General features: G+C 38.3%; 1 protein-coding gene across 1 annotated transcript in view; it reads right to left on the minus strand.

Annotated features, from left to right (window-relative positions):
- Window positions 1-1,214: 1,214 nt before the first annotated feature.
- LHX5 (LIM homeobox 5) overlaps window positions 1,215-16,503 on the minus strand; it is a 44,203-nt gene continuing 28,914 nt past the window's right edge. The window contains exons 4-5 of the mRNA XM_069759801.1: window positions 8,160-8,325; window positions 1,215-4,402 (exon numbers count right to left, since the gene is read on the minus strand). Of these exons, the coding sequence (XP_069615902.1) occupies window positions 4,035-4,402; window positions 8,160-8,325 (534 nt within the window). The 3' untranslated portion in view covers window positions 1,215-4,034. The remainder of the gene's footprint in view (window positions 4,403-8,159; window positions 8,326-16,503) is intronic.

Genomic DNA, 16,503 nt, shown 5'->3' on the forward strand with positions numbered 1-16,503 from the left:
CAGTGCAGCGCCATGCGCTATTAGAGCGCTTACCTTACCCAAGTCTGGGTGGTTAGTGGTGTCCGCTGGTGGGCACAGCATGCACTTCTGTGCATATTAGTTACCTCTGATACCCCAATTGTGGTGTCGATCACAAGAGGTCTACACTAACTCTAATCCTGTGTCCTGGGATAGAGTTCTGTGGTTCCTTGCTTGCGCTCTCTGTGCGGTACCACGACCCTGTGACTTAACAGGGATCGCTTTCTTCATACAGGGTGAAGTTAACCCATGTGTGTATCCTCATTGTACCGCCATATAGTCCGTCATTACTTAGCAGCAGGTTCCATCTCTGCACGGTGGACCCCGGGCTGCGAACGCACCTTATTATATCTATTTAATTATTTGGTGCGTTCCGCTAGCCCTAACACCATATTGTTATGGTTGGCGGAACGCACCGTGTATATATAAATATATATGTATTAAAAGGTGCATTCGCAACCCGGGGGTCTACCATGCAGGAGAGGAACCTGCTGCTGGCAAATGGCGGCGCTATATGGCGGTATAAGCAAACTCTGTTAGCTCCACAGATTCGCTAGAAACAAGATGCTGTTCCCTGTTAACCTCACAGATGTACACAGCTACCAAACAGAGGAAAACTGTGGTCATGCAGTCAGAGAAACAGGCAAACAACTCCTCACAGGAGGTGCCGGTATTTTAGCAGCTTACTTCAGCCAAGGCCCTGAATACACACATACAAACTCCTCACTGGAGGTGCCGGTATTCTAGGGGCTTATTTCAGCCAAACCCTAACCACATCAAGACATGACCACACTGGCTCTGAGCTCATAGACTTTGATTTGATACTAGCGCATGGCCGTGCAGCCATGCAAACCTTTTATAGCTGTAGCAGAAAAGGACCTTCCAAGTGGTCCAATAGGAGCTGCTACAGGGCCTGAGCGTTTGACCCCCAACCTCCAATGAGAGGTCCTCCCGTGGGCATGCTCAGTGTGTGCAAAGCAGGACTTAGTCCCAGAAAAGCCTGCACATGCACACCGCTGACTAGTGCTGGCTACAAAAGCAGAACCTGGAAAGGCAGCAGTAACCCTTTGCATAGTATCAGGCTGAGTGAGACGCTGGGACCGACGTCTCCGCTGTGCAGGCTCCACTGCCGCTGAAGCAGAATGGGAGACTGCAGCAGACATGGCTCGAGATTCCCCCTGTGCAGTGGCGGGAACTCGACTCCTAACACATATAGCTCTCCGTATTCTTGAGCTCTGTATAACCCCATCAACACCACTGATTGCAGCATTCTGCCTGTTTATAGTGTACGTAAAAATATGTCAATCATTGTTGTAGTCGGGTTTATTAAGAGTTCAGCATTTATAAAGCTTGTCAATCTGCAGCAGATAAAAGTGATTTTATCAAAATTGCAGCAAGCAGCCCAGTAACTAATACCTGTCCTGCCACAAATTCACAAAGCAAGGCCACTGAGCGCTGAAGTATGTGATGCCTACTGTGTCGCATCAATCATTACAGAGTTTCAAACTGTCTCTGGAATGACATTAGCACAAGAAGTGGGTTTTTTGGAGCTTGATGAAATGGGTTTCCATAGCCAAACAGTTGTACAAATGCCTAGTATCCCAATATGCATTTCTAAGATTTAGTTGGACTGATGTAAACTTCCTGGACTATGGATCAGAGGAAATGCGTTCTCTGGCACGATGAATCATGGCAGCAGGATAGATGAATAATATTTAGTGGCGAATCCCACCTCTTGGAATTGGTAGTGCCTTCTGTTATATGATGGAGAAGCGAGAATATGGCTGTTTTTAGAGCATTAAACTAAGGTCCGCTTATTTCCAGTGAAGGATAATTCAGCAAAATATAAAACCAATGAACGAATTTGAGATAGTTTGGAAGGCCAATTACTAGTTATGCCTTTCTAAAATAAGTGCTTGTCCTTAAAAATGGCTAAGCCGGCCCAAATTCTCACAAGCATGCCTATGGTTTTGGAATTAGATGGCCAACAAACTCAAAAAGGGTCTAATGATCAAGTACAAATTTTTGACTTGATCGTGTATCCCTTATTTTAATCTTTTGTTTCCGCTCTTTAATCATCCTCACTTTGGACGCCAGAATAATATAACTTTCAGATCAGTGATTATTAAGGGTTGCGCTTTGGGCTGTGACGAATTTTAGACCTATGATAACTTTTCCATCGAATTTGATATCAAAAGATATGGACCCCTAATTTGATTGCTTTTTTACAGCCACATTTTTCCATTTTGTCTTTCTGTTTTCATTTGTGAATTTTGCATCAAATTTATAAACATAGTGCAAAACATTTGATGAATTTGGTTCAAACCAAATGGCACTGCGAGGACTCAAAGAACCAGAATAAAAATTGCGCAGAAGCTATAATGATCTTGACGCCAATGTGAAAATGCCTACTATCCAAAAAAGGTAAAAAAGAATGACAAAATGGAGCCTGAATTTAAATAAATGATTAGAACAGAAATAAATGATTAAAAACAAAATATTGTAGAATAAACAATAGGCCGCAAAAAACAACAACAGACTATCGTGTATTAGGAACATAATATTTAAACACCAGTTTGATATGTTTAGCAAAAGGGAAGAGGTTTACTGCCATGAAAATTCTGTATTTCACAGACAAAAAAAGATAAAGTATTAAAAAAAAATATATATATAAAGGAAACGCATATGTAATATACTCCTGCCAGAGTGCAAGTAGGAAGATGTCGGAAAGAAAAAGGCTGGTGAACATTGTACAATAAATAAGGAAACACAAAACGTACTTTATTTTTTCAATTCTTTATACAAAATAAGTAAATGTGAAGCTTAGAAGCTTCTCAAATTATAGTACAGCATAGGGGCTTCCACACTGCCCCCTCCTCTCATCTCCCATAAATTATTTTGTCGGGGGCTGGGAGGTTATATAAAAAACAAACATATTTTTGCACAGTTTCTTGGAAGTGCATAAGTAATAGATAAAGGTGACTTTTTGCCTAATATCAGTAAAAGACAAATCCTACAAACTTGCCACTAGAGGACATCCTAACACCACATTGTTGGTATACATGAAACAGATCAATTTAAGCCTCTAGAACTATTTTAAAGGTTTTTTTTTCTTCCTTGCATTTTATCATCCGATTGTAAGAATATAAGGGTTATATATTTGACACCCATTTCTTAAGCACACTGGGTTAATACCAGCTAAGAATTTAATCAATGCAAAAACTGAAAATGGGAGCAATATCTAAATCCAATCCATCACATTAGCATGTACAGGTCTGCTAACATTTCTTATTGCTGCAAGTTCTGCCCAGCATCACGGCTTATGCATGAGAAATAAAATTTAACTTTTTTTTATTATTATCACAAATGACCCATTAGTGACAGCGAGGTTTGGCGTCTGATTTCGTCTTTTCCTCTGTATTGTCAATAGAAAATTCTATAAAGAATTGCAAAACACAAATCAAATACATTATTTGGAATATAAGCTTTTTTTGCTGATGATCTGAATGCTAAATGATTTCCTCTTCTAATCAACTTTTGGAATTGTCACTAGTAATAGAATAGAAAGGTATAGTATGAAAATTGGTCCCAATCCATGTGGTAAACTAGTAGCTTCACTGGTGTTCCAATATGAGGGAGGAGGCAGCCCATTCAACAGCCATGGAGGTGAATTTTGGTTTTAGTGCCATCTTGGTCCCAATGAAGAATCTTATCCTGATCTGATGATGATCCAGTATTTCAGGATGAGATACAAGGAGACTGACTGGGTGTTGGCTTTTGGTTGTTTCTGTACTCTTTCATTTTGGTTTTTTACTTTGTCCATTTTGTCAGAGGAGTGTTCATTTCGAGCTCAGCATGGGGCGTTGTGTTGAAGAGCAGGAGATACTCCGGGAGAGCTTATACTCTACTTTATGCAGGATCAAGTCTTTGTCCTATCACTTTGAAAGAATGAAATAAAAAACAAATGCTTGATATGCGGTCACTGACGAGAAAGTTAATCCCCCAAGTTTCAATTATTACCACACTGTGGCCTCATTAATGTCAGGGTTTTGATGGGGTATAGGACCATTAAAGCCACTATTGCTAGACATAGAAAACGGAGGACTTGGACCACTGCTGAAGACTTCTCCAGATATTGGATGAAGTGAGCCTGTCATGCCAGGCTCTGGACTGGGTGTATCAGGGTGAGATATCATGTCCGCATATCTTTGGTTTTCTGAAGGATGGTGGCCAGCTAATGGTGGTTCTAGGGAACCAAGAGGAGTAGAAACAGGCCCTGAATTCTGTAAATAGCTGGAATCTGCTGGGGATTGTGTCTGGGAGGATGGAGGACCGTGAGGGAAAAAATCATAGTTTCCACTTCCATAATAATCTCCTTGGTAATCTGCAAAAATAGAGACAGGAATAGAGATGAATAAAAATGATAAAGACAGTGTGGTCATATGTCTTCTTTATATCAATTATTCTTACTTCTCATACTTAAATATATATGGCATTGTCAATAAAAAAAGGCAAAATTAGAGGTGAGCATCCTAGACTTGTCCATGATGGGTAGTGTTTAACCTATTTGCTTCCAAAGGGTCTACTTTTGGCCTTTTATGCATGTTATCAGTACAGAGCAGTGCCTAGCGTACAGAATCGTAAGCTGGCCTTGGTGGCTGTGGTACATGAGATAGCACCAGAAAGCAGCTCTTTTGTGTGTTTTCTTGTGAATATATAATTTATTCTGTCAATGCGGGAGAGTGCCGCTGATAAAACTCGCCATAGGATTAAAAAGCAGATGACAAGCATATGAAAACTACAAGTGGAAGAAAAGACAAAAAGACTGAAAGGAGAGAAAAGCCACTGTGAAACGAGAACTTGCTTTGCATTAATTAAGACCAAGACAGGAAAGGTGAGGAATTCTTTTTTTTTTTCTCACAACTTTTTTCCTAGGTGGAAAAACTGTTTTATCAAAAATATATATAAAAAAAACACAACAATTTAGGTGAGAAGAGACTTTGCTTAGGGCTAGACTGACATCATCCAGCTCTGCTTTACCAGTAAACCGATGCCATTTGCATTCATATTTCTATCAGAAAAAATATTCCGAGGCCCAAGAATGAGCGATATACAAGTACAATCTTTACGTCTCAGCTATCAATAATAAGTAGAGGCACATCTGTGCTTAATGTCGGTGTATATGAGAATTCCTCTAAATGGATGAAAATATATAACCTTTTTTGTTTACTATCTATCATTTAAAAGGCCAAGTGTCTTCATGTGATGTTGACAAAGTTCAGCATCATTTCTTACGGGGGCGTTCTTTGATGCCATGAGATAAACACCTCCCACAATACTAGCTTGTCTGGGGTCAGCGCACTCATACCCTAATTAATGTTAAATAATAAGCCAAACACTTAGTAGAAATAAATCACACAGCTAGCAGAATGAAACCCATTTGTAAGTGTGGCAAGGCATTAAGTGTTCAGGGTATGCTGGGCTGCATCAGGAGGGACGGGATAATACAAAGATGCAGGGAGGGAGCAGATGGGGAAATAATTACTTTTTAGGCTACTTATTACACAATTAAAAAAAAGTACCAAGATGTAATCAAAATGATATAATCTAAAAAAATAGATTAAAAACCTAGAGATCGAGAAACAACTATAATATTAAAATAGACACTTCCTTTAGTTATTTAATTAATATTCACCTTACTTTATGCCATGAACTGAAACAAAATCAAAACTAGACTTCTACTACTAAATATAAATGTAAATGCAGAAAGGATCCTGTGTGAAAGGATCCACGGGTCAGATTTAGTATCCTTTTAATTGAATTTGCGACTAAATCACCTAGAGGAGAAGGAATAAAGCCCTGTATTTGGATTCTTTTGTTTTGCTCTTTGCTCAGAATGAAAGAACCGATTCTGTAATCTCTTGACATACAAATCTATTCAGGGCACAGAATGCACAGCTCTTGGTAAACAGACATCCCCATTCATACAGCTCAAAGAAACAAGACACATCCAACTTGTAACAGATCACAAAGACATGGGAAGGAGGGGGGTGATGTATAGAGGAGAAGGGAAAATCTGAGATTTGGGAGAGAGGGAGGCAGAGATGTGGAAAGGATTGAAGGAGGAATATATATTAGGTGCAAGGATGGAAGGGGAGCTAGGGAAGGCCGGCGTAATAGAGGGAAAGGCGCACAGAAGGAAAATATTGACATCAATAAGCTTAAGAAATAGGCTGGACATTGTACTACATGGCACATCAAGCCAAAGAAGAAAAAATCACATGAAGTCACATAACTAGAATGACATAAAACTGTGAGGAGATATATATATATATATATATATATATATTCATCAAGAACCTCATCATATATCAAGAACCTATGTATATATATATATATATATATATATATATATATATATATATATATATATATATATATATCCCAAAAGGTTCTTGATCAAATACTCATTCCCCATAAATAAAATTGCACTATAGACTTTAATTATAAAACAAACATAACACAACAAAAGCAAAACACACATGTATATATGTGTGTGTGTGTGCATTTAATCCACGCAATTATGAATGTAGGCCAAAAGATCAGAAAATATTTTTGCTTAAGGGTTAATATTTGGTAATAATGCACGTGGTAAGGCAGGCGAGAGAAAACATGATAGCTGAATGCATACAACAATATGTCAGAGGAGAGAAAAATGATCCACCGCGGCATTTTGGTATTCTCAGATTATTATTTATGTCTGAGATTCAGGGCACATGACACTCATAATAATTGCAATGGGTAAATTGTGAGTCAGAGGAAGGAGAAAACAAACAGAGAAAGGCAGGGTACCCTGCTCTCTTCCAATCACCCTCCATATGTTCAAAGAATGTGAAGGTAATTGGAACAACTGTTGTCTGAATAAGGTACAAAGAAAGCAGCTGTGCTATTGTCCCCTACAACACTATGGAGAGAGATGGAGAGAGTGAGGGGAGAGTAAGAAGGGGGAGGTAGAAAGAGGAAAGAGCAGAAAGGTGGGGAGCACATCATGGGGAAAACCCTCCGGGGGCATGTCACCTCTACAATGACATGTCTATTTTACTTTTTACTTGCCGCACAAGAAAAAGTTTAGGAGACCTTCTAGAGGTGATGGCTGCCGTGAGAGGAGGAGGTGGTGATGGTGGTTAGAGGATTGAGAGGGAAAAGGAGATTAAAGAGACCTCAGGAAGAAACCTTGCGAAAATCCTTCTCTTGGAGGCTTTGCAATCATTTAATCTTTGAAAATGAGGTTTCTGGGTAGGGCAAAGGTATTTTAGGGATAAAGAAAAGTAAAATCCTTTACTATTCCTTAAATAGGCACTGATAGGGGTCACCACAAGGAATGTCATACATCTTAAGTTAAATATGAGTTTTCATTGTTGACCTTTTGATAAAATAAAAAAAAGAAGTTAAAGGACAACTTTAATCTTGGCATGGAACATACATTCTGTCTGAGACCAGTAGTGACACAAGCAAAAAAAAACCCTGATTATATGCTTTTGGTCATGTGTAAAGGGAACATAGTGTTAACACAATTATCAAGCGTTTCACTGAGATATTGTTAAAAATTAGACTGAACATGATTCTAGAATAATTTGCTTAGTTAATGAAGTGTTGTAGTAGAGGTATTTAAAAAAAAAAAATACACTGTGAGACAAAACAGAAAGTCGTTGCTACTCTGAGGGGTTATGCAAGTACTTGGGAGTAAGTTGGACGTGTAGGTATATATGGGTGACCAAACGAGAATGTTTTAATTAGATTATGTAACAGAAAAATGTGTAAACCTCAATTCAAATAAAGGTACTTGATCGAATATTCATTCCCCAGAAAAAAAAATCACACCATATACTTCTAAAACAAACAAAAAAAAACAACAAAAACAAAACAGTGACAACACAAAAAATGCAAATTAATTAGAAAACTTTAACACTGAGAATCAGTTTAAAAAATAATGTGTAGCCCCATCGGACATGAATTCACATCCATATTCCAACTTTGATTTTTCATCAATGAGGATTAATACTGCCTTTAATCTCACACGTGGTATTCCCAATCAGCTGGGGATCTGTCTGCTGGTACATCACACTCAGGCTGTAGGTTACCTCCATAGTAGCTGTAAGGGCCTGACGCAAGAATGTCCGACTCATCAAGCCTCCCGCCTAATGGCCTCATTCGTCTTGGGCTTCTGAAAAACGCATGCCTTCTAGCACCTAAAGCACTGAGTTGTTTCATTCTCCTCTCCTTGGATCTCCTATTTTGAAACCAAACCTAAAATAAAAAAAGATAAACCGAAGTTACAAAATCATCTAAGTGGCAACCAATTATACATTTTTCATGTGGATATTAGCAAAAACTTTTACCTTTTGTAAAAAAAATCAAATAAAATCCTAACATAGCTGTAGAAAAGACTTGTCACCAGGAAAGAAGAATATGTTACCCTCCAGTAGCTACAGACTGTGCAAAATGCTGGAAACCAGTAATGTCCTTACACACCTGAGACAGGGGCTGGCTGCGCAACACTGACATACCAATCATACCAATATCTTATTTGGTCCGCTAGGCAATGATGTAATGTCCTTTTTGTCTAATATGAGTGGTATAATCCTAGGCTGAGCCCGAATAATACATGATCAATAAGTGACTACTCAAACCATAAAATACCAGACAGAATTAAGGTTGACACTTTAAAAATGTATTATTTTTATGTGTTTCTTTTAGAGCTCCATCATATTCCGCAGCGCTTCACATACATTATTGCTGTCCCCATTGGGGTCACAACCTAAATTCCCTATCAGTATGCCTTTGGAGTGTGGGAGGAAACCAGAGAACCCAGAGGAAACCCACGCAAACCCGGGAGAACATACAAACTCTTTGCAGATGTTGTCCTTGGTGAGATTTGAACTCAGGACCCCAGCGCTGCAAAGCAACAGTGCTAACCACTGAGCCACTGTGTCCTTACCACTGAGCCACCATGCTACCCATAACTTATATACAGGAATGTCAGCCTATCTAGATATTTTTATTTTTTGTTTTCTAATAAAGATATTGTCTCCCACATGGTGGATAAAGGCATTTGGGTCTGACAGTATATAGCAATCTTTATTCTTAGTACTACAGACTACCTTAAGGGTGTCCGAGATATTCCAAAATGTCCCAAACACTAGCAAATGTGAAAAACAAGCAAACCATAACTTATGTTTTAAATCTCCACTGCTCCAGTGGTCTCTGGTGCTTTGTGCTGTTTTCCCTGGTCATGTGCCAGTCATGTGCATGACTACTGCAGCTAATCACTGGTTTCAGCATGCATGTATGAAACAAAACCACTAAGGCCAGTGATTGGCTGCAGTGGTCATCAGCATGTGTGGCAAATAATGACTGTAGAATGTAACAATTTTAGAAGAGAACACCAGATTGATGGTATGGGGTTATTGGGATTTAAAAGGTAAATTACGGTTAGAGGGTCTTCCAAGTAAAATTAAATCTTTGGAAAAAAATACAAAACATATTAATACTCACCTATTGGCACTCACCTTAGTGCATTGGCAGAAGAAGTGGTGGTACCACCATTCAACCAGCCACAACACTGCGGCCTGTGATTGGCTGCAGTGGTCAGTTGACTTTGAACAGCTTGTTATCTGAAAAAACATTCAATGATGCACTACAAAAGTCAACTGACCGCTGTAGCCAATCACAGGCACCAGTGGTCTGGTGGCTGTTTGGTGCCGAGGCTAAATGCAGAGTAGCTTGCGATGGATCCAGGTGAGTGGCTAGTAGGTGAGTTTAATGAGTTTGGACATTTTACATAACCAGTTCCCTATGCAAGCTTTTATTTTGTCCAGTTACCCTTTTTAATTTGAATTTATTTCATTTGCTGCTGTTTGGGACATTTTTAAAAATATTCAACCACCTCTTAAACATAGATTGGGGAAAAAAATATTTAGTCAGCCACCAATTGTGCAAGTTCTCCCACTTAAAAAGATGAGAGAGGCCTGTAATTGACATCTTAGGTGGACCACAATTATGAAAGTCAAAATGAGAAAACAAATCCAGAAAATCACCTTGTCTGATTTGGCAAGATTTATTTTGCAAAATATGGTGGAAAATTAAGTATTTGGTCACCTAAAAACATGCAGGATTTCTGGCTCTCACAGACCTGTAACTTCTTCTTTAAGAGGCTCCTCTGTCCTCCACTCATTACCTGTAGTAATAGCACCTGCTTGAACTTGTTATCAGTATAAAATACACCCAAAGAGCTGTCAAAGGACACCAGAAACAAAATTGTAGCCCTGCACTAGGCTGGGAAGATTAAATCTGCAATATGCAAGCAGTTTGGTGTGATGAAATCAACTGTGGGAAAAATAATAAGAAAATGGAAGACATACAAGACCACTGATAATCTCCCTTGATCTGCGGCTCCACGCAAGATCTCACCCTGTGGTGTCAAAATGATCACAAGAACACTTAGCAAAAATCCCAGAAACACACGGGGGGACCTAGTGAATGACCTGCATAGAGCTCGGACCATGGTAACACAGGCTACCATCAGTAACACACTACGCCGCCAGGGACTCAGATCCTGCAGTGCCAGATGTGTCCCCTGCTTAAGCCAGTACATGTCCAGGCCCATCTGAAGTTTGCTAGAGAGCATTTGGATTATCCAGAAGAGTATTGGGAGAATGTTATATGGTCTGATGAAACCAAAGTAGAACTGTTTGGTAGAAACAAAACTCGTTGTGTTTGGAGGAGACAGAATGCTGAGTTGCATCCAAAGGACACCATACCTACTGTGAAGCATGGGGGTGGCAACATCATGCTTTGGGGCTGTTTCTCTGCAAAGGGACCAGGACAACTGATCCGTGTACATGAAAGAATGAATAGGGCCATGAAGGAATGGGCCAACATACCACCAACAGTGTGTGCCATCTTTGTGAAGACTTACAGAAAATGTTTGACCATTGTCATTGCCAACAAAGGGTATATAACAAAATATTGAGATGAACTTTTTTCAATGACCAAATACTTATTTTCCACCATAATTTGCAAAATACATCTTGCCAAAACAGACAAGGTGATTTTCTGGATTTGTTTTCTCATTTTGACTCTCATAGTTGCGGTCTACCTATGGTGTCAATTACAGGCCTCTTCCATCTTTTTAAGTGGGGGAACTTGCACAATTGGTGGCTGACTAAATACTTTTTCCCATTGTATCCCTAATGATTGAGTAACCTGGGATGAATGTCTTTACATACAGAACTTAACATATGAGTAATTACATAACCATTCAAATACACAGAAAACCAGAAGATTTTGGGAAGGCTACATATAGAATGCTTGAGTACATATATGAGTCTTCATGAAGATTATTTGTAGAATATGATTTTTTTTATAATTGTTCCATTAAAACTTCAGCGGCCTCTGCGGTAAATTTCTTGTTCCTGCAAAACTCCTCTCAACAGCTCAAGTCATCTTGTCAATGTGATTAAGGACTAGGGGACATCACACTCCACTGGTCCATGCAAGGTCACTGACTAGCAGAGCATAGCGATAGTGGCATGGGAAAGGATGATGGACAGTATATCCTCCTAACAAACTTGTATTGAACCTGCATAAGGAACCATACAAGATTTATCATAATGTCAATTATATGAAAATGAATAAAACAAAATAAACGACCCATTTGGAGATGTTTCATGAAGACTTTACTGTCCAAGATGAGTATGATGACTAAGGATCCAGGGGCGGACATACCATTGGTGCAACCTGTACAGCCAAACGGGGGCTCAATAGATAAGGGGGCTTACTCTTACCTACAAAGCAGCAAAGCAGGTGGAATTGTGCCATTATGATGAGCTACTGGCTTGCAGAGGACCCATAAAGCATTCTTGCATAGGGGCCCTCTCCTCACTATGTCCACTATGTCCACCAATCTTGATACCAATCTTAAAGGAAGAGTGTCTTTTCACAGGTTTGCTTTGATCTGCCACACTTTTATCAAAGATGGGTAGACTGGATCATCACTGATTGTTTAGAATGACCGATTGTGTTAAAACTACATCATGCAGTGCCATTTCACTCATCAAAATGGTGAATACTGTCAATAATAATGTCTGTAAAGTGCTGTGGAATATGATGGCTCTATATAAACAATTAACACAGCAAAAAGGGCAACAGTATTCCCAGGTCTGTGCACTCCCTGTGTGTGACCAGCGTCCTATACAAGCCTTTTTTTGTGTGCAATTTTAATATTAAGCCATCACCCCCTCCATGTATTGGTAGGTGGTGAGTTGTTATCTCATCAGTATTTTGCACCTTTGTTGCCGCCATCTTTACTACATGGGTATGCTGCATCCTGATAGCGCATTAGTTCTGTGACCTGGCAGGTAAATACTGCTGCCCTTTCTTGCTGTGTTAAATCTTGAATTTTTGGATGAATTGAATTCCTCTTTTTGTGGCTTTGCTTTAAATTTTTCTATGCAATCAAGCATAAAACTGATAGCAATCTCAACTGACCCTGCCATAAGTTATTAGGTTCTGTTGGTCACCCCAGGCATCTGTAGTGTTACCAATGTGGCTCCTTACTGGGGTTTCTGGCTGTAATATAAATCACAATGCAAATGTGATGTCCATAATGCAGGTGTCTTAGCGATGGAAGCAATCAGATTCTAGATATCATTGTTCTTTTCTATTTTTTTCTTCTTTCAATAGAACAATGACCTGACTCTGCTATATCCATTTCTTTATTTATTGTAATAAATAATGTAATAAAGCCTCATTTAGCTTCATTTCCTGGTTTTACTAAACACTATTGATATTAGTACTTTACAGTAGGTTGAAAAGAAATGAAACCAAGTGGCTCTGGAAATAATCTACTGGAGATAAAAAAGAGAAAGCCATCAGGAAAACGATGGTTTGGATGATCCTTTGGCCAGCAGCTATATTGCCAGACTCTCCCATGTACAGCAGCACTCAGCTTGTTGAGTTCCCTTGTATTTTCTATGAGAGATGTTGAGAGACATCTCTGGCGGTAGCTTTCAGAGAAAAAAAGGTTCAGCAATTCAAAATTGGACATATTGGATTCTTTTGACATCATCTATTGGGGGAGAATCAGGAGTTCCATATACATTAGACTGTCAGTCATACCTGACGATATTGGTGAGTTTAGCTGATGTTAGCTTAATGTGTATTATTGGGCCTTCAGGCAATACAAACACTATTCCAGGTATACAATATCAGCCAGTCATTGTTATCTTAGCGCCTAGATAGTGTATATTACATATATTTATCTATGGCCAGTAGCCTGTGATTAGCTAGATTCCATAAATCACTCTGTGCAGATTTGTTCTAGAAGCTTCTACGACTGTTCCAAGAATCTAAAAGGGCTTTCAAAAATCATTGGGATTGTTGTCCGAATGACCCCATTCTGATAAATGGAACTGATTTGAAGTTTTAGATATCTCCGAAACAAAGCTACATCATGTGAATTAAACATAACAAGGAAAGGAAATATTTCTTGTATGTGGTCCTGTGGTAGGAATTGTCCACAAAGCACATTATACAAGCCCTACCAAGATGGAGAGAAATTATCACATAAAAAAAAATTAGCCCCAGCACAATAAAAGTACTCAGGCACTTCCCATGTGATCTGATGAGATGGGGAATTTTCATTAACATAGCTTGAGCGACGGTTATGCACTATAATTACACAATTAATGTTTAATGAGTCTTCAGATGTCCTATTTTTACATACAAGTGGTGAAATTTCTTACTGATTGTCCCCTCGAAAAAAAAGTCCCATAAAGTAGTCTTTACTATTTAATCTCCATGAAGTTCTGAAAAGAGGTCTTTGCCCGGTGGTTGTTCAAAGAAGAACCACAAAATTGTGATAAATCATGGGAAAAATGTATATTTTCTGGAACAAGTAATTTATTCGCTATTGGTTTGTGAAAAATAGAAACATTTCACGAGCTACGGGCAACAACAGAAATTTGGTAAAAAGAGGGTACTGTGCTTCATGAGAAGAACACTTAGAAGGAATGAATATGGATGTTGCATCTATTTTTCAAGGATGTGAATGTGCAGAAGCAATTTAAGATAAAGAGTGTATGTGCATAAGCTATTAACACATACAAATCTTTACATCTAACTATGTTAAAAGCTTCTATTAATAAAACATTTAACAAAAAATGTGCCACTGTGTGTCTAGTAAAAAAAAGACTGCGAGACAGATTGTCAGATACTGAGAGAGTTCAGCATCTTCGCCGAGAATGCTAAAAGAAAGTGAGATCCACTTAACGCTATGTGTGTTCCCTGTGAAAGGGAACGGCAGTACAATTTTGACCATATATTGGGTAAGTAGTAACTATTTTTTTTAACTATCTGCCTCGAGCATGGTGACACAATGGTTAGCAATGCTGTCTTGCGTTGTTGGGATCTCCTCATTTATTCAGAATCAGGCACCATCTGCATTCAGGTTGAATGAATGACCCCATATTTGCATGGGTCTCTTCTAGACACTCTGGTTACCTCCCACAATCTAAAAACCACAGTTCCAGGTTAATTGGCTTCCTATGAAATTGACCCCTATGTGTTTTTTTGCCTGTGCCATGAAAATTAGATAGTAAGCTCCATTGGGACAGAGACCTGAGATGAAAGCATAAATCCTATCTGCGCGGCGCTGCTCAACCATGTTTGGGCTATGCTAACAAAGATTAGTAATTGCCGCATAGCCGCTTATATTTACATACAGAGCTAGCGCTATATCATACACATGTCACAAAAACAGGTTGCTATGTTTTTTAATGTTTGGGAAATGTATTTAACATAAACTAGATGATCTACGCAATATAAAAGTGAATGGAAACCAAACACAAAAAATAATATTCAAGTACTGAATTATGGGCACAACATGATCTAGTGTCACGAGCGTCTGGATGAACCCAAAAACCTAATCCAGTAATGAAACGTGTTATGTTACAGTATAAATACTCTATAGGATGAAGAGAAGAGTAAAACATTGATCTTCTGATCGTCTTTACTTAAGGACTTGTGGAAAACACTGAAATTTCACAACAGGTCATTGTAGAGGACAAGGTAATTACAAACTTAGTGTAGTGAAACGGTGATGGCATTTTAAAACCACAGGTCTACAGCTCATCCCTTAAGTTTGGTTCTGTCATGGCGTCCCACCCCTAAGATGAGGGATTACTGAGAACTTTGGAGGAATTCTTACTGGGATAAGCCGCCAGAGAAGGAACATGAAAACCATCAAACATGAAAACCACTTTATCAAAAGCATCATATCCTGTACAAGCCCCTCTAAAGGGCTTATAGGATACGGATTACAACTCTTTCAGGGCGATGAATGGGGACCCCCGTCTGAGAGACAAGGGAAGGACCTTACTCTTTCGCCTGCGAAATGAGGATTAAAAAACACCAATCTTTTTTTTACAAACTAAATAATAGGCAGGGACTTGGAAAAAAAAAAGTATTGAACTTTGAAAAAAAAAAATAGCTACAGAAAAATGCAAAGACCCACATAAAAATGTAACTAAGAAAGAGAAAGACTGAGCTCTGCCATTTCATCCAGATGTACACCTGAGTTCAGGAACCAGACGAGATAAAACATTACGATTGTGGCATTTGTTTTGTTAAGTTTATTAATATTCTTTTTATTGTTTAGACATTTCTTTATATATTCTATATTAAACCATACCCTTAAATAAAGATTTTGAAAATGATTTATCACTTTATTAGTATTTGAGGCTGTGTTCACACTAGCATTTTTTTTTTGCATTTTATATTTATTTATTTATTATTTGACTGCTGATTGCACAAAAACGTCATAAAATAATACTAATTTTTGATAAGTAATTTATAAATGTCTCAGGTTTATAGATCTTGACAGAACACTGGGCAACCTTACGTAGTCAATATTTTTTGATAATTTTTAATGAATTTCTTTATGTATAAAAAAATATAGTTAACATATCAACTGAATAAAGCCAAGTCTAATATCCTACTGAATGTGCCTAAAATATTTTTTTCTCTACAATTCTTAAAAAGAAACATAAATTAGTAGAAATTATTTGTCAGTAAATATCTTTGTTAATTTCATGATGATAAATCTGTGCTTCATATATTTTCTACATAGTTCATTGTTCAAACACAGAACATTAAAGCTATGCTTTAATTACCGTAAAGGATATTTAATTAATAATGACATGAACACGCATACTGCGCAGGCAAATACGTGACAATGTCCTATGGATTTTACCTTGAATATTTTCGAAAAGATAAGAAATAGGAAAAAAATGTACGGTAATCTGAATGGCTTACAGTCCTACTGAACATATTTTAATCAGTAGTTCTGGGTAATAATTTAACACTGGTCAGGTTCTCTGATTTCTTAATTAAAGGAGTTAAATTATAATTCAAAGTTCCAAATTA

This window comes from Ranitomeya imitator, chromosome 1 (assembly GCF_032444005.1).
Source record: "Ranitomeya imitator isolate aRanImi1 chromosome 1, aRanImi1.pri, whole genome shotgun sequence".
NCBI classification, from domain to species: domain Eukaryota; kingdom Metazoa; phylum Chordata; class Amphibia; order Anura; family Dendrobatidae; genus Ranitomeya; species Ranitomeya imitator.